Consider the following 20,069-nt stretch of genomic DNA (forward strand, 5'->3'; position numbering starts at 1 on the left):
GTGTGAAAAAGAGTTTCAGCCAAATGAAACTTCGAGTATACAATGAAACTCGATAATTGTTTGTGTTTTGCACCAACGGTAAAAATCTACTAAACGCCGAGAGAAACATAACAAGTACACAAATGTCTATAAAAAAAATTTGCAGTAATTTTATTATTTAACTGTAAAAAGTTTTAAAATGAACCCAAATAACTTGGTTAATTTTTTCCCCTTTTTCTTTAAATGGACAGATTAATGATGTGATAATTTTAAAATTAATAAAATAACATATTTAACCTCAAATAATTATAGATTTTATCAATTTCATCCTGGTACAATTTTTTTTAAAGGAGGAAGGTGATACAATTAAGTGCTAAAACAGCGATAAAAATTGATAGTAGAAGTAGATGAGATCATAAAGCAGGGCAAAAATAAAACAGAAGCAGGCTATAGACTTGGATAATATAAGGTTTAGATAGAACATTGAGTGAAGGAAAGCAGCCCACGAAGAGAGGTAAAACTCCAGGACCACTTAGATGGAAAAAAGGGAACAAAAAATATCATCAAGTTTATAGCTCATTAAGGCATAATAACATTAATGATGACACACTATGGACTCCAAAGATAAGCCTCACCACCGCCTATCAAGAACCCAGGTCTGGGAACAATATCCAGGAGATGACGGTGAACCATTAAAACATGTAACCAAACGTCCAGTGATGGACCTACTAACATGAACCAAAATTTTATTGTAGTAACCATGATAAACTTTTGTTGAATCAACAAATTCCCCCGAGGTTCACTTGCCCTTCTTGGCAGCAGACTTGGTCACCTTGGCTCCAGTTGGGTCCTTCTTCTCCACACTCTTGATCACACCAACAGCAACAGTCTGTCTCATGTCCCTAACGGCAAAACGTCCAAGTGGAGGGTACGCGGAGAAGGTTTCTACAACCATGGGCTTGGTCGGAACCATCTTAATCATACCAGCATCACCATTCTTCAAGAACTTAGGCTCCTTCTCAAGCTCCTTACCAGATCGCCTGTCAATCTTGGTCAAGAGCTCTGCAAACTTGACAGCAATATGGGAGTGTGGCAATCTAGGACCGGTGCATAGCCATTTCCAATCTGCCCTGGTGGTTCATGATGATAACTTGGGAGGTGAAGTTGGCTGCCTCCTTGGCAGGATCATCCTTGGAGTTGGAGGCAACAAATCCACGCTTGAGATCCTTGACAGCAACATTCTTCACGTTGAACCCAACATTGTCACCAGGAAGAGCCTCTTGAAGAGCTTCATGATGCATCTCAACAGACTTAACTTCAGTGGTCAATCCAGAAGGTCCGAATGTAACAACCATTCCAGGCTTAAGGGTACCAGTTTCAACACGACCCACCGGGACAGTTCCAATACCACCGATCTTGTAGACATCCTGAAGTGGGAGACGGAGGGGCTTGTCGGAGGGTCTCTTGGGCTCATTGATCTGGTCAAGAGCCTCAAGGAGGGTTGGACCCTTGTACCAATCGAGGTTGGTGGACCTCTCAATCATGTTGTCACCCTCAAAACCAGAGATGGGGACGAATGGAATCTTCTCAGGGTTGTAACCAACCTTCTTCAGGTAGGAAGAAACTTCCTTAACAATTTCATCATACCTTGCCTTTGAGTACTTGGGGGTTGTGGCATCCATCTATACAGAATTAACAGAATAATTTGCAACAAAACCAATCAAAATATAACTAAGCTGAAAATCAAATTATAAAACATCATATTTGGAAAAATGAAGCAAAATTCAACCTTGTTGCAGCAGCAAATCATTTGCTTGACACCAAGAGTGAAGGCAAGGAGAGCATGCTCACGGGTCTGCCCATCCTTGGAAATACCAGCTTCAAAACCTCCAGTTGTGGAGTCAATGATAAGGACAGCACAGTCAGCTTGAGAAGTACCCGTAATCATATTCTTAATGAAGTCGCGATGTCCAGGAGCATCAATGACAGTGCAGTAGTACTTGGTTGTCTCAAACTTCCACAAGGCAATATCAATGGTTATACCGCGCTCACGCTCAGCCTTCAACTTGTCGAGCACCCAGGCATACTTGAATGACCTTTTGTTCATCTCAGCAGCTTCCTTCTCGAATCTCTCGATCACACGCTTGTCAATACCTCCAAGCTTGTAGATCAAGTGACCCGTTGTGGTTGACTTCCCAGAGTCAACATGGCCAATGACAACAATGTTGATGTGAACCTTCTCCTTACCCATTATGTAGTATTAACTAGGAACTGTGAGAACATAAAAAAATGAAGGTTAAAACCAAATCCTGTACAAACAATCAGCAGGAAGAGCAACCAAAAAAGCAAAGAACATGTGAACCAGTTCAGAGTTTTATCACCTACCCCTTAACCTCATGAGTTTAAAACTGAAGAGAAGATAAACATTAACATGAGTTCTAACATCTTAGTTCCATATTCTTCATGCTTTCTAAGTTAAAAACAAGTAGCAAATACAATAATCGAGCAAAAGCGAACGTGCTTTTTGATTTTTCCTTCCTTTTTAATAGTTCCTTCCATTAACAGTTTTAGAAATCAAACTACAATACATGCAATTATTTTACTTCTATATAAAATAAAATCCTAAAAAAATTATTTGAAATACAAACCCAGCCATTTTAATTAATATAATATACATAAATCATACTTATATAATATACATAATCCATACTAACAATATATCTATAACAAAATAAAAATAAAAACAACGACCTCGAAACAATTCACATAAAAAGATCAGATCTATTATCATCTAATAACAACATATCAGAATAGAAAAACAACAAAAATGAAACAAAAAGAAAACAATTTCATCGAAAAACAAATCAGCCAACAGACCTTAGAAATTATAATTAATATGGAAATAAGACCTTAATCAGGAATTAAAGCAAACGAATCAAAATCAGAAAACACAGAACAATAAATTAATCAATCACGACAGAAATGAAAACGAATTTAAATAATTGAGGATCTGAATGCCAAACCTTTCAAAAAATAAGAGACTTAAAACTAAAACGATACAACCTAACGGCTCGGAGGAAGAGAGATAACCAGAGAGTATAGGTTTTGGAGCGAGCTTCTCGTTCTATTTTATACTCAAGTTTTCTTACTTTATCTTTCCTAAAATACCCTTTATGAGATTTGTTTTGACAGATATATTCTTCGATTTCTTAGTTAAGGGTGGCTTCATGTACACGTGCTTGAAGTATCGCGTGATTTAAACAGGCCATCATTATTTGTAAGGTGTTTTTACGCACTTAAGTTGAGAATGGCATTTGACTTTGATTTCGGGTGCTGGTTGTATTTAGATTAAGGGCTAGTTCTTCATTGCTTTTGAAAAATATTTTTCAGAACTGTTTTTGAAAAATTTGAGTGTTTGGCATTGCTGTCAAAAATTACTTTTGAAGAATAAAATGTCTATTTTAGACATGAGATTATAAAGTAACAAATATGTATTTAAATAATGTTCAAATTAGTTAATATTATGATATTTTAGCAAAAATATAAAAAAATAATTTATTATAACTTATTGTTAATATTTTAATATATAATATTAATTTTAAATATTTCTAAGTAATTAATATTAATTATTTATAAATTTTAATTAGAATATATAAACTATATTTAAATATTTAAATATAAAAATTAAATATTTGTAATTAGATATTGACACGATTGTATTATTATAAAAATTATTTTTTATTTTTAATTAATGCTTTTAACACATTTGTATTATTTTATTTTAAAATGTATTTCAATATATAACTCATATTATATACTAACATAACATAGAAAACATAAACCTAACGAATTAAAATATTACATATATTTGGATTAAAATTTTAAAAAAGGATAATATTTATATACCAAATATAAATACTAAAAATTTGTCAATGGCATTTACAATTTAAAGTGAATTCATTAAACTAGATGCTATATTTGATAAGCATATGAAAATGATTTGGTTATATTCAATAAATAATTTGGTTAATACAATACTTATATTTGATAAGCATATGAAAATGATTTGGTTAATACAATACTTATATTTGATAAGCATATGAAAATGAAAGTCGAGACTATCTGATGAAGAACGCAAAAAAAAAATTCATGGAAAGAAGATTGTTAGGATGAGAATGTTACTTAAAAATTATATTGGTAATTTCTTAAATTTTATGGAGTCGCAACTCTAGACATAACATACCACTTTATGATGGAAGAAATCAAACTTATAGGACTCACAGATGACAGATCTTCCATTATACTCTAAAAAGTGTAGACCACTACATTTACCCAACTTACCAACTAGGCAGGGTTCAAATCCCTGTAGTTTCCACCTACCTAATCAGTACTAATACACCCTACAAAATCATATTAGAGACTGCACAAACTACTTGTCCAAAACACACTAATTTACAGGTTGTTTATTCAACACCCAGGTCCAATAACAAAAAACTGACATCATATTTATAAGAACATATGTAAGCACTAAAAGACACCAAAGCTCCAACATTTGGAAACCATATATTACTCTCTTTTTTCCTTAAGAGACGTGAATTTCTCCACTGGCATGTGCCTCTTTTAGCGTTTTCTCGTACTCATCTTCTTCGTCTTCTTCTGTATCTTCTTCCTTTGCATCCCCATCTTCTTCTCCACCCTAGCCAAAGCCTCCGATAGGTCGTGATACTTTAGGGGCAACTTTGGCCTCTTCAACTATTTTCATGATTTCATCAACACTTTGGAGGGAGAACGTCGGGTTTTCTTTCAAATCTATGTCTTCAGTACCACAAGCATAAAATAGTTTGAAACAAGCACAATATTCCAACAAAGTGTTGTATTCTGTCACTTGCTGCTCAAATGTTGTAAATCAAATATTGATTAATCAGAAAAAGTTCAAAATGAAGCATGTATCTCTCAGTCATAGTGTAGAAGAGAAACAACAACATATTCTATGAGTCTACTAATTGTAGAGGTGACTAGTAGAATTAGCTTATAAGGTTAAGCATGTAATTATGGAGTTTGTTCAAGCATGATCAATCATGTAGCAGGGGATTTGATTCTCTAACAGCTTTAGGCATAAGGAAGATAACACAATTTACACAAACACTAAAATGAGTGATGAAGAAAGCCAAAGTTTTCTCAAGTTGATGTGGTAGATTCACACCTTTAAATAAGGAAGTATTCGCATGTGGAAAATGGCCAGAAAATGAGCACAATAAAAGATTATTAAAAAGAAAAAAATGAAAAACAGGTAATAGCAAGATGAATAAACTTACAATTGGACCATTCTTCAAAGCATGTTCTTTGGCAAACGTGCAAGCTTGCTTCACAGCAAGAGCATCCATTCCATCTACCTACAAGATATGAAACACATAACAAATAGAATTGAAGTTAAAAAATACATCAATGTCTACCGTCTGGAGAAAAGGAATTTTAAGCATGCATTCTCCTAAGACATGTTTTGTTAAAAAAAAATTACGCTTCTTAAGCTGACCAGAGAGGTTGTTGCTTTAAAGTTCTGCTAGAAGGCATTCTTTTTGCATCAATGCCTTACACCTTCTCGGCGTGCCCCGAGGCTCAACTCACTTCTCGCAATATGAGTTGATTTTGAAAAAAAAAATTAAAAATACCTCAACGTGTCTTGAGGCTCAACTCATCTCTCGCAATATGAGTTGATTTTCCTTGGAAAGCATGAATATTAAACATCAAAATACCATAACCAGTCCTTTGGTAGAACTCGGGTATCTTTTCCTTTGATTCAGTGCGACTCTCATTCAAGATTTCTTGCTTTACTGGATTACCTGTATATGCCATGCATGATGTCATCATGATATGCACATGTTTGTCTTAAATGCCTTTATGCCTACATGATTATGCAGTGCTCCTTAAGCATATTGGTCGTATGTCATTTTCGCCATGATTGTTGAGGATCTGCGTTCATTGCTTTGATGCTCGACCTTCTCTTCAGGCCTCATACCTGTCTTCGAGCTTTACGAGTAATCGACGTTTCTCAGATATCACCCTTTTGCCCTTGGTTAAACTTTGTTCTTGCTTTGAAGATCTTGCACTTATCGAATTCTTATCCGGGTAATGCTTGACATTTCTTTTGTTTAGAGTATGTCATTTCACTATTTATCATTAAATAAACACATAATGAGATGCATGAAAATGGTCAAGTAGGGATAAAAAGGATATCTCATATTCCTTTATTTCAAATGTGGCAAACAAAGAAAGTTAACCAATGAGAGTAAAAATGTCAAAAAGAAAGAAAAGGTCGTATTCAACGGATACAAATGCTCTAGATATTCAACACATGAACTCTTCCACGTTCCTCAATCAATAATCTTTTCGAGCATGGCTTCTTGCGTAGAAAATTTCGAGCTTTCAGAAGTGCTTCAAATACTGTAGTCTCACTACTTGACCTATCGTTCGACCGCCAGGTTTGTTTCATTAGGACGCCCTCTTGGGTTTTCATCCTAATCTTTTTGTACTAACCAAGACGCCCTTTTCGGGTTTTCGCCCTGATCTTTTTTTTTTTTAAGATGCCCTTTTCGGGTTTTCATCTTAAGCATAATATTTCTTCACCGTATCTGAATTCACCGGATTCGGTAACTTCTTCCCATCCATCTCGGTAAGGATTAAAGCTCCTCCTGAGAATGCCTTTTTTACAACGTATGGTCCTTCTCAATTTGGTGCCCATTTTCCTCGCAGGTCTTTTTATATTGGGAGAATCTTTCTCAGAACGAGTTCTCCTTCATGGAACTCTCTTGGTCGTACCTTCTTGTCATGGGCTGCGATCATTCTCTTTTGGTACATTTGCCCATGACAAATTGCCCTTAGACGTTTTTCTTCAATGAGGTTTAACTGATCATATCGGGCTCGAACCCATTCTGCTTCTTCTAACTTTGATTCCATCAATACTCGCAGAGAGGGGATCTCAACCTCGATAGGTAGCACAGCTTCCATTCCATAGACTAGAGAGAAAGGAGTTGCTCCCGTAGATGTTCGCACAGATGTGCGATATGCAAACAAAGCAAATGGAAGTTTCTCGTGCCAATCTTTATATGTCTCAGTCATTTTCCTAATGATCCTCTTAATGTTCTTGTTGGCTGCTTCCACAGCCCCGTTCATCTTTGGGCGATAGGGCGAGGAGTTATGATGCTTTATTTGGAATTACTTGCACACTTCTTCCATCATCTTATTGTTCAGATTCATGGCATTATCTGAAATGATTCTTTCAGGCAAACCATATCGGCAAATGATTTCCTTTTTTAAAAACTTGCACACTGCAATCTTCGTCACATTGGCAAACAAAGCTGCTTCAATCCATTTTGTGAAGTAATCGATAACCACAAAAATGAATTGATGTCCATTTGAAGCTTTTGGAGAAATTAGCCCTATGACATCCATGCCCCACATAGAAAAAGGCCACGGAGAAGTCATGACATGAAAGGGTGAAGGGGCTACATGAATTTTATCGCCGTAGATTTGACATTTGTGGCATTTTCTGGCAAAATTGATGCAGTCACTTTCCATTGTCAGCCAATAATAACCGAGTCTCATGATCTTTCTGGCCATATTGAAACTATTGGCATGCGTTCCGCAAATTCCCTCATGGACCTCTTCAAGTATTTTTCTGGCTTCAACATCATCCACACATCTCAAAAGCATCTGATCCTTTCCTCTTTTATACAGGATATCCCCATCAAGAACAAATCCCGCTGCCATTCTTCTAATTGTTCTTTTATCGTTCTCATTCGCTTGTTCGGGATACCTTTGATTCTTGGTATATTCTAAGATATCATGGAACCAAGGCCATCCGTCTACTTCTTTCTCAATGCTACAACAGTGTGCAGGGACCTCGTATATGCTCATTTTGAGGGGCATTATTTCTGCTTCTCTACTTGCTTTGAACATTGAAGCCAAAGTGGCTAGGGCATCAGCCAATTGGTTCTCTTCTCGTGGGAAGTAATGAAAAGTTATTTCTTTGAATTCCTTGATCAATCCAGCCACTAAATCGCTGTACTTAATTAATTTTGAGTCCCTCACTTCCCATTCTCCACGGATTTGGTAAATCACTAGGGCTGAGTCCCCGTACACCTCCAAGATCTCGATGTTTCGTTCGATAGCTGCACGAAGCCCCATGATACAGGCCTTATATTCTGCGATATTATTGGTACAGAAGAAGTTCAGTCTTGCAGTGAACGGATAATGATTCCCGTCTGGTGATACCAGGATTGCTCCAATTACATGCCCTAAAGCATTTGACGCACCATCAAAGCACATCTTCCATGACTTCTCTTTTGATGACTCGGATTCTATTTCTGTGATGCACATTAAGTCTTCGTCTGGGAAATCGAATCTTAAAGGCTCATATTCCTCTGTCGTTCGAGTTGCTAAGAAGTCAGCTATTGCGCTCCCTTTTATCGACTTCTGACTTACATAGGCAATGTCATATTCCGAAAGGAGGATCTGCCATCGTGCCATTCTTCCTGATAGTGCCGGCGATTCCATCATGTATTTTATTGGGTCCAGCTTTGAAATTAGCCATGTCGTGTGATACAACATATATTGTCTGAGTCTCCGAGCTACCCAAACCAGAGCGCAACAATATTTCTCAATGGACGAATATTTTGCCTCATATTCAATGAACTTTTTGCTGAGGTAGTAGATCGCCTTTTCTTTCTTTCCTGACTCGTTATGTTGTCCCAGTACGCCACCCATTGAACTTTCGAACACTGTCAGATACAAAATTAATGGTCTTCCCAGAGTTGGCGGTACTAGCACTGGAGGACTGAACAAATATTGTTTTATCTTATCAAAGGTCACTTGGCATTCCTCATTCCATTCTCCCGGGTTATGTTTTCGAAGAAGCCGAAAGATTGGGTCGCATTGGTTGGTAAGTTGAGCGATAAATCGGGCGATGTAATTTAATCTCCCTAAAAATCCTCTAACTTCCTTTTGCGTGCGCGGAGGTGGTAATTCTTGGATGGCTTTTATTTTATCTGGATCAACTTCGATACCTCTTTCACTGACAATGAAGCCTAGCAACTTTCCCGAGGTAGCCCCGAATACATTTGGCTGGATTAAGCTTTAGCTGAAACTTTCTCAGCTTTTCGAACAACTTCTTGAGGTTCATTACATGCTCTTCTTCTCCTCGAGATTTAGCAATCATATCATCGACGTAGACCTCTAGTTCTTTATGCATCATGTCATGGAATAACGTCACCATAGCCCTCTGATATGTTGCCCCAGCATTTTTTAACCCGAATGGCATCACCTTGTAGTAGAACGTTCCCCACATTGTTATGAAGGTAGTTTTCTCCATATCCTTAAGGGCCATCTTGATCTGATTATACCCCGAGAATCCATCCATGAAAGAAAACAATGAATGTTTTGCTGTGTTGTCCACCAACGTGTCAATATGTGGGAAGGGAAAATTATCTTTTGGGCTTGCTCGATTCAGGTCACGGTAATCCACGCACATTCGTACTTTTCCATCTTTCTTTGGTACCGGGACTATGTTAGCCACCCATTCTGGATATTTGGAGGCTTGTAGGAAGCCAGCGTCAAATTGCTTCTTGACTTCCTCTTTTATTTTCAACAGCATTTCGGGCCTCATCCGTCTTAATTTTTGCTGGATGGGCTTGCATTCTGGCTTTAATGGGAGCTTATGGACCACTAAATCTTCATCTAGCCCTGGCATGTCCTGGTATGACCACGCGAAAACATCTTTGTATTCGCGGAGTAAAGTGATCAAACTATGCCTAGTACTTTCTGAAATAGAAGTCCCAATCTTCACTTCTTGTTTCCTCTCTTCAGTGCCCAAATTTATTGTTTCCACAGATTCTTCATGAGGCAGAACTTGTTTATCCTCTTGTTCCACCATTCTTAACAATTCAGGAGACGAGACATAATCTTCAGCATTTTCTTCGGCTTCAAATTCTCCTAAGCAAACAGCCTTCTCAAAATCAATTTCAAGATTCGTAACGGGCTTATTCATGTCATCAATATCTGAGCACCTGAAAGTTGAATGGAAAAGGAAGCTATCGGGGGACATCCAAGTATTGGAAACAACAAACAAAATGTTATGTCATGGCAATGAAGCAAATGTAAGGATAGGCTATGAAATGAGAAAATGATTATGAAATTAGTGATAATGCGAAAAATCGTGACAAAATGCATCTTCATTGATATTCACTTAAATGATAAAGAGCGAATGCAAGCTCCTACAAAAGAATTCTATTATATCTAAGGACACAATAGAATGTTAATGTTTGAGTATTACTCTGAAGACTTATAAACTACAAGAAGGTCCTCGGCAGTCCAATTGTTCAACATGAAACCAGGGGGACAAAGGCGTATCCTTGAGACATCTTTACTTGTGTCAGCTCCTTTGTCAATGACATTTATACTGATGTTCTGAAAACCCTTTTCGATCATTAACATTGTGCCTTGTGCATTGTCCTGCCTCGGGTATATCATTCCCGCAGACGTAAATGTTCTTGACAAAGGAGGGAATTCCATAGGCTCCCATTCTGGTTCTCAGCCTAAGGTTCTCGCGATCCTTCTTTCTTGATCTTTCTTCCACTGTCTTTTTCTTTGACGCATGTCCGGCTGGAACCCCAAATCGTATCGGGCCTTATGATGCACTGGTTTTAGAGCCCTGACTATTCCTTGCAGATATCTCCCTAAACCTCTTCTCACTCGAGCTCCCCTTCCTACAGTCAACTTGACACCTATTCTAGTATTTCTCGACAATTTAGGCTCGGAAATTTTGTTTCCCTCAGTGAAGAATGTGGCATTGACGAATTCAAGGGATCGGAAGGAGCATTCCACTACGTCCTTGCTCACTTCAAGGTATGGCGCATCAGCAGAGATAGATGCGACAATGTCTTCTTCTCCCTCGACAGTGACCAAACAGCCATCCATGATAAATTTCACCTTTTGATGGAGGGATGATAGGACCGCTCCAGCAGAATGGATCCAGGGTCTTCCCAAAAGGCAGTTATATGAGGATGTAATGTCCATGACTTGGAACTCGACATCATATATGTAGAGACCCACTTCCAGAGGGATCTCAATTTTTTCCATGACTTCACGCATTGTCCTGTCGAATGCCCTTACCGTAGAATGACAGGGCCTTAAATGGGACAGATCCATCGAAATTCTAGAAAGCGTGGCCAAAGGCATAACGTTGAGTGCCGAACCATTATCGATGAGCACGTTCGGTATTATGTAGCCCTTGCAACGGGTTGTGATATGCAATGCTTTCACTGAGCCTCTACCATTGGGCGGTATTTCATCATCACTAAAAGAAATGAAATTATCCGCATTCAAGTTGTTCATCCACCTATCCAGTTTTTCAACGGATACATTGTTTGCCACATAAGCTTGATTTAACACTTTCAGCAGAGCGCTTCGGTGTGGTTCTGAATTCAACAGCAGAGATAATACCGAGATTCGCGCTGGCTGCTTACTCAATTGTTCTACCACGTTGTACTCACTGTGCTTGATAAATTTTAAGAATTCCTGTGCTTCCTCCTCGTCCACAGGATTTTTAGCTTCTTGTTCAGGCGCAGTTTCATGCTCATCATCGGTCACATGCATCGATGCTTTTCCTTTCTGTTTCAAGTCACTGTTCTTTTTTATCTCCTTCGAATAACATCTTCCACTACGAGTGAAATGACCTAATTCCCCGACGCTTCCAGTCATGGCTTTGGGTTTTTCATCTTCAGGTGTGACGATATTAACGTCATATTTCCATGGTACCGCTTTATTGTCCTTGTAAGGGAAAGAAGATGGTACTTCGATTATCATTTTTGGTTTCACCGGCTCTTTCGTCGCATCGTAATAAATTACTAACGGTTGATCAACGCTATAAGGGGGACCTGATGACTGGCTATCAGAGGCGCATACTTCTCTTTCATTGGTCTCTTCCCTTTTGTTAAGGATCTTAATCTCCTTATTATCCATCCGGTCTTGAAGCAACCTTTTAAATTCCTCACAGGACTGAATGTCGTGTCCCACAATTCCATGAAAATTGCAAAAACTTTGACCTTCTTCTTGGCGAATTCTATCGGGGTGACAAAGCAATCCTTTCTTAACCAGTACCTCCCAGATTTTCTGTAGAGGCGTCCTTATTTCTGAAACACATCTTCTGACTTTCCATTCGTCCACTTTCCCCACTATGCTCACATCCCTTTCGATATAGTTAGGGAATGGGTTCCCAGTTGCATTACTGGCACTATCGAATCGTAGGATACCTGCATCAATGAGTCCTTGAACTCTTCTCTTAAAGGCTAGGCAGTTTTTCGTGGAATGTCCCTGGTTTCCCGTATGGTATGCACAACTAGTGAATTGTATGTTTTAACCTCAGCAAACGAGTATGGAATATGCAATGAATGAATGAATGCATGAATGTCAAATGACTGTTAGTCATGAAAGAAATGCAAGAAATTGGTGTTAATTTCAAGATAGCCCCTATTTAGGCATTTCCTTAATCAAAAGAGTCTATTACACAACGTTTCGGTCACTCGTGTAATTGATTCTTCTATCAGAAACCCTTTTTTGGCAACCAATCTCTAATCAACCCTTTCCTAACAAGATGTATATGATGCATGATGAAAAATAGAAATACAGACAAACAACATTGGTTAGCAAAACACATATGATCAGAGAAAAATTGTGGAAAATCTAACAAATTAAGCTACTTGGTCCAATGGACTCGATTCCCTTGCATAGAAAGCACAAATGTAAAAGAAATAGAAGGTAAGATGTGCTTTTCTCGTGTACTTATTTCGGTGACTACTAAACGAGTGGAGGTTCGGCATGGCTCTAGTTGGGTGGCTCGTATGGTTCACTATATACGGTTTTTGTTCTAGATAGGTACTCGAATTGCTCGTACTATCATCTGCTAAGATTAGCACGAAGCCTCGGTCATAACCCATCACAGGCTCACGAGTTCAATTCGAGGGATTACATTTACTTATGCCTATGCGGAGGGACAAGTTAACTCACGAAAGCATAAGTCATATATAACCCGAAAGTATTCACTAGCCTGTGCGGAGGGACGAGTTAACTCACGAAGGCATAGCGTTTACTTTCACTTAAACGGACAGAGCCCGGGTAGAGAGCTTATGTTATGCAAAATGTAAGTGCACAGTGTGTGGGAGAAACTTGCAATCCTTCCATTTATTTTAAAACTACAAAACTAAAACAAAAGATAAAACAAATTAGGAGATACGTATGTATGATTTTCAAATTTCCTTGTTCAAAGTAAATATTTGGTCGTGATCTGAAAATCTCGTTTTCAAAATTCATGCATTTGTATCGTGCTGTAAATATTTCTTCTAACTTGCTTATTTGGTTGTTTTTCAGTTTTTAATTTTTATGGTTTTAATTTTGGTTTAGTTTCTTTAAGTGAAACGTAAAGGTTTATGAGTTGTTCCCCACACACCGTGCACTTGTATTTTCGCATAACATGAGCTCTCTACCCGGGCTCCGTCCGTTTAAGTGAAAGTAAACGCTACGCCTTCGTGAGTTAACTCGTCCCTCCGCACAGGCTAGTGAATACTTTCGGGTTACATATGATTTATGCTTTCGTGAGTTAACTTGTCCCTCCGCATAGGCATAAGTAAATGTAACCCCTCGAATTGAACTCGTGAGCTTGTGATAGGCTATGACCGAGGCTCCGTGTTAATCTTAGTAGATGATAGTACGAGCAATTCGAGTACCTATCTAGAACCAAAACCGCATATAATGAACCATACGAGCCACCTAACTAGAGCCATGCTGAACCTCCGTCCGTTTAGTAGTCACCAAAATAAGTGCACGGGAGGAACGCCTCTTACCTTTTGCACTTTCGCTTTCTATGCAAAGGAATCGAGTCCATTGGACCAAGTAGCTTAATTTGTTAGATTTTCCACAATTTTTCTCTTATCATATGTATTTTGCTAACCAATGTTGTTTGTCTGTATTTCTATTTTTCATCATGCATCATATACATCTTGTTAGGAAAGGGTTGATTAGAGATTGGTTGCCAAAAAAGGTTTCTGATAGAAGAATCAATTACACGAGTGACAGAAACGTTGTGTAATAGACTCTTTTGATTAAGGAAATGCCTAAATAGGGGCTATCTTGAAATTAACACCAATTTCTTGCATTTCTTTCATGACTAACAGTCATTTGACATTCATGCATTCATTCATTCATTGCATATTCCATACTCGTTCGCTGAGGTTAAAACATACAATTCGCTAGTTGTGCATACCATACGGGAAACCAGGGACATTCCACGAAAAACTGCCTAGCCTTTAAGAGAAGAGTTCAAGGACTCATTGATGTAGGTATCCTACGATTCGATAGTGCCAGTAATGCAACTGGGAACCCATTCCCTAACCATATCGAAAGGGATGTGAGCATAGTGGGGAAAGTGGACGAATGGAAAGTCAGAAGATGTGTTTCGGAAATAAGGACACCTCTGCAGAAAATCTGGAAGGTATTGGTTAAGAAAGGATTGCTTTGTCACCCCGATAGAATTCTCGGAGAAGAAGGTCAAAGTTTTTGCAATTTCCATGGAATTGTGGGACACGACATTCAGTCGTATGAGGAATTTAAAAGGTTGCTTCAAGACCGGATGGATAATAAGGAGATTAAGATCCTTAACAAAAGGGAAGAGACCAATGAAGAGAAGTATACGCCTCTGATAGCCAGTCATCAGGTCCCCTTATAGCGCTGATCAACCGTTGGTAATTTATTACGATGCGACGAAAGAGCCGGTGAAACCAAAAATGATAATCGAAGTACCATCTTCTTTCCCTTACAAGGACAATAAAGCGGTACCATGGAAATATGACGTTAATATCGTCACACCTGAAGATGAAAAACCTAAAGCCATGACTGGAAGCGTCGGGGAATTAGGTCATTTCACTCGTAGTGGAAGATGTTATTCGAAGGAGATAAAGAAGAACAGTGACTTGAAACAGAAATGAAAAGTACCGATACATATGACCGATGATGAGCATGAAACTACGCCTGAACAAGAAGCTAAAAATCCTGTGGACGAGGAGGAAGCACAGGAATTCTTAAAATTATCAAGCACAGTGAGTACAACGTGGTAGAACAATTGAGTAAGCAGCCAGCGCGAATCTCGGTATTATCTCTGCTGTTGAATTCAGAACCACACCGAAACGCTCTGCTGAAAGTGTTAAATCAAGCTTATGTGGCAAACAATATATCCGTTGAAAACTGGATAGGTGGATGAACAACTTGAATGCGGATAATTTCATTTCTTTTAGTGATGATGAAATACCGCCCAATGGTAGAGGCTCAGTGAAAGCATTGCATACCACAACCCGTTGCAAGGGCTACATAATACAGAACGTGCTCATCGATAATGGTTCGACACTCAACGTTATGCCTTTGGCCATGCTTTCCAGAATTTCAATAGATCTGTCCCATTTAAGGCCCTGTCATTCTACGGTAAGGCATTCGACAGGACAATGCGTGAAGTCGTGGAAAAATTGAGATCCTTCTGGAAGTGGGTCCCTACATATATGATGTCGAGTTCCAAGTCATGGACATTACATCCTCATATAACTGCCTTTTGGGAAGACCCTGGATCCATTCTGCTGGAGCGGTCCATCATCCCTACATCAAAAGGTGAAATTTATCATGGATGGCTGTTTGGTTACTATCGAGGAGAAGAAGACATTGTCGCATCTATCTCTGCTGATGCGCCATACCTTGAAGTGAGCAAGGACGTAGTGGAATGCTTCTTCCGATCCCTTGAATTCGTTAATGCCACATTCTTCACTGAGGGAAACAAAATTCCGTGCCTAAATTGTCGAGAAATACTAGAATGGGTGTCAAGTTGACTGTAGGAAGGGGAGCTCGAGTGAGAAGAGGTTTAGGGAGATATCTGCAAGTAATAGTCAGGGCTCTAAAACCAGTGCGTCATAAGGCCCGATACGGTTTGGGGTTCCAGCCGGACATGCGTCAAAGAAGAAGACAGTGGAAGAAAGATCAAGAAAGAAGGATCGCGAGAACCTTAGGCCGAGAACCAGAATGGGAGCCTATGGAATTCCCTCCTTTGTCAAGAACATTTATGTCTGCGGGAATGATATACCCGAGGCAGGACAATGCACAATGCACAATGTTAATGATCGAAAAGGGTTTTCAGAACATCAGTATAAATGTCATTGACAAAGGAGCTGACACAAGTAAAGATGTCTCAAGGATACGCCCTTGCCCTCCTGGTTTCATGTTGAACAATTGGATTGCTGAGGAGCTTCTTGTAGTTTATAAGCCTTCAGAGTAATGCTAAACATTAACCTTCTATTGTGTCCTTAGATATAATGGAATTCTTTGTAGGAGCTTGCATTCGCTCTTTATCATTTAAGTGAATATCAATGAAGATGCATTTTGTCACGATTTTTCGCATTATCACTAATTTCATAATCATTTTCTCATTTCATAGTCTATCCTTACATTTGCCTCATTGCCATGACATAACATTTTGTTTGTTGTTTCCAATACTTGGATGTCCCCCGATAGCTTCCTTTTCCATTCAACTTTCAGGTGCTCAGGTATTGACGACATGAATAAGCCCGTTACGAATCTTGAAATTGATTTTGAGAAGGCTGTTTGCTTAGGAGAATTTGAAGCCGAAGAAAATGCTGAAGATTATGTCTCGTCTCCTGAATTGTTAAGAATGGTGGAACAAGAGGATAAACAGGTTCTGCCTCATGAAGAATCTGTGGAAACAATAAATTTAAGCACTGAAGAGAGGAAACAAGAAGTGAAGATTGAGACTTCTATTTCAGAAAGTACCAGGCATAGTTTGATCACTTTACTCCGCGAATACAAAGATGTTTTCGCGTGGTCATACCAGGACATGCCAGGGCTAGATGAAGATTTAGTGGTCCATAAGCTCCCATTAAAGCCAGAATGCAAGCCCATCCAGCAAAAATTAAGACGGATGAGGCCCGAAATACTGTTTAAAATAAAAGAGGAAGTCAAGAAGCAATTTGACGTTGGCTTCCTACAAGCCTCTAAATATCCAGAATGGGTGGCTAACATAGTCCCGGTACCAAAGAAAGATGGAAAAGTACGAATGTGCGTGGATTACCGTGACCTGAATCGAGCAAGCCCAAAAGATAATTTTCCCTTGCCACATATTGACACGTTGGTGGACAACACAGCAAAACATTCATTGTTTCTTTCATGGATGGATTCTCGGGGTATAATCAGATCAAGATGGCCCTTGAGGATATGGAGAAAACTACCTTCATAACAATGTGGGGAACGTTCTGCTATAAGGTGATGCCATTCGGGTTAAAGAATGCTGGGGCAACATATCAGAGGGCTATGGTGACGTTATTACATGACATGATGCATAAAGAACTAGAAGTCTACGTCGATGATATGATTGCTAAATCTCGAGGAGAAGAAGAGCATGTAATGAACCTCAAGAAGTTGTTCGAAAGGCTGAGAAAGTTTCAGCTAAAGCTTAATCCAGCCAAATGTACATTCGGGGCTACCTCGGGAAAGTTGCTAGGCTTAATTGTCAGTGAAAGAGGTATCGAAGTTGATCCAGATAAAATAAAAGCCATCCAGAATTACCACCTCCGCGCACGCAAAAGGAAGTTAGAGGATTTTTAGGGAGATTAAATTACATCGCCCGATTTATCGTTCAACTTACCAACCAATGCGACCCAATCTTTCGGCTTCTTCGAAAACATAACCCGGGAGAATGGAATGAGGAATGCCAAGTGACCTTTGATAAGATAAAACAATATTTGTCCAGTCCTCCAGTGCTAGTACCGCCAACTCTGGGAAGACCATTAATTTTGTATCTGACAGTGTTCGAAAGTTCAATGGGTGGCGTACTGGGACAACATGACGAGTCAGGAAAGAAAGAAAAGGCGATCTACTACCTCAGCAAAAAGTTCATTGAATATGAGGCAAAATATTCGTCCATTGAGAAATATGGTTGCGCTCTGGTTTGGGTAGCTCGGAGACTCAGACAATATATGTTGTATCACACGACATGGCTAATTTCAAAGCTGGACCCAATAAAATACATGATGGAATCGCCGGCACTATCAGGAAGAATGGCACGATGGCAGATCCTCCTTTCGGAATATGACATTGCCTATGTAAGTCAGAAGTCGATAAAAGGGAGCGCAATAGCTGACTTCTTAGCAACTCGAACGATAGAGGAATATGAGCCTTTAAGATTCGATTTCCCAGACGAAGACTTAATGTGCATCACAGAAATAGAATCCGAGTCATCAAAAGAGAAGTCATGGAAGATGTGCTTTGATGGTGCGTCAAATGCTTTAGGGCATGGAATTGGAGCAATCCTGGTATCACCAGACGGGAATCATTACCGTTCACTGCAAGACGAACCTTCTGCCAATAATATCACAGAATATGAGGCGTATCATGGGGCTTCGTGCAGCTATCGAACGAAAATCGAGATTGGAGGTGACGGGACTCAGCCCTAGTGATTACCAAATCGTGGGAATGGAGTGAGGGACTCAAATGATTAAGTACAGTGATTTAGTGGCTGATTGATCAAGGAATTCAAAAAATTTTCATTACTAGAAAAGAACCATAGTGATGTGCCTGCAATGAGACATTCAATGAGCATATACGAGGTCCCTGCACACTGTTGTAGCATTGAGAAAGAAGTAGACGGACGGCCTTGGTTCCATGATATCTTAGAATTACCAAGAATCAAAGGTATCCCGAACAAGCGAATGAAAACGATAAAAGAACAATTAGAAGAATGGCAGCGGGGATTGTTCTTGATGGAGATATCCTGTATAAAAGAGGAAGGATCAGATGCTTTTGAGATGTGTGGATGATGTTGAAGCCAGAAAAATACTTGAAGAGGTCCATGAGGAATTGTGGAAGCATGCCAATGTTCAATATGGCAGAAAGATCATGAGACTCGGTTATTATGGCTGACATGGAAAGTGACTGCATCAATTTTGCCAGAAAATGCCACAAATGTAAATCTAGGCGATAAATTCATGTAGCCCTCACCCTTCATGTCATGACTTCTCCGTGGCCTTTTTCTATGTGGGGCATGGATGTCATAAGGCCAATGTCCCAAAAGCTCAAATGGAAATCATCATTTTTGTGGTTATCGATTACTTTACAAAATGGATTGAAGCCGCTCGTTTGCCAATGTGACGAAGATGCAGTGTGTAAGTTTTGAAAAAGGAAATCATTTGCCGATATGTTTGCCCTGAAAGAATCATTCAGATAATGCCAAATCTGAACAATAAGATGATGAAAGAAGTGTGCGAGAGTTCCAAATAAAGCATCAAAATCTCGCCCTATCGCCCAAAGATGAACGGGGCTGTGAAGCAGCAACAAGAACATAAAGAGATCATTAGGAAAATGATGAGACATAAAAAGATTGGCACGAGAAACTCCATTTGCTTTGTTTGCATATCGCACATCTGTGCGAACATATACGGGAGCAACTCTTCTTCTATCTATGGATGGAGTGTGCTACATCGAGGTTGAGATCCTCTCTCGAAGAGAATCAAAGTAGAAAAGCAGAATGGGTTCGAGCTCGATAGATCAGTTGAACCTCATTGAAGAAAAACGTCTAGGCAATTTGTATGGCAAATGTACCAAAAAGAGAATGAACGCAGCCCATGACAAGAAGGTACGACCAAAGAGTCCATGAAAGAGAACTCGTTCTGAGAAAGATTCCCAATACAAAAAGACCTGCGAGGAAAATGGGCACCAAATTGAGGAAGACCATACGTCGTAAAGAAGGGCATTTTCAGGAGGAGCTTTAATCCTTAACCGAGATGGAGGGAAGGAGTTTACCGGAATCCGTGAATCAGATGCGGTGAAGAAAATTATGCTTAAGATAACCCGAAAAGGGCATCTAAAAAAAAGATCAGGCGAAAACCCGAAAAGCTCTTGATTAGACAAAAGATAGGATAAAAACCCAAGAGCTCCTAAAAACAAACCTGCTCGAACGAAGGGTCAAGTTGAACACATATTTTGAAGCCTTCTGA

At 39.2% G+C, this 20,069-nt stretch overlaps 1 protein-coding gene and 1 long non-coding RNA gene across 2 annotated transcripts; both read right to left on the reverse strand.

Moving 5' to 3' along the window:
• Positions 1–434: 434 nt before the first annotated feature.
• LOC107930743 (elongation factor 1-alpha-like) lies at positions 435–2,230 on the reverse strand. Its single transcript, NM_001327318.1, is given in 4 exon segments — positions 435–1,066; positions 1,069–1,111; positions 1,114–1,661; positions 1,769–2,230. Coding segments are annotated over 4 exon segments (1,341 nt in total). The 3' UTR covers positions 435–778.
• A 1,925-nt stretch (positions 2,231–4,155) lies between these two features.
• On the reverse strand, positions 4,156–5,549 carry LOC121222549 (uncharacterized). Its single transcript, XR_005919855.1, has 2 exons — positions 5,295–5,549; positions 4,156–4,867 (listed from the first exon to the last, which is right to left on the reverse strand). It is a non-coding gene; the product is annotated as an uncharacterized lncRNA (long non-coding RNA).
• Between the last annotated feature and the right edge of the window lie 14,520 nt (positions 5,550–20,069).

The sequence above is a fragment of the Gossypium hirsutum genome, chromosome D10 (assembly GCF_007990345.1).
Source record: "Gossypium hirsutum isolate 1008001.06 chromosome D10, Gossypium_hirsutum_v2.1, whole genome shotgun sequence".
Taxonomy (NCBI): domain Eukaryota; kingdom Viridiplantae; phylum Streptophyta; class Magnoliopsida; order Malvales; family Malvaceae; genus Gossypium; species Gossypium hirsutum.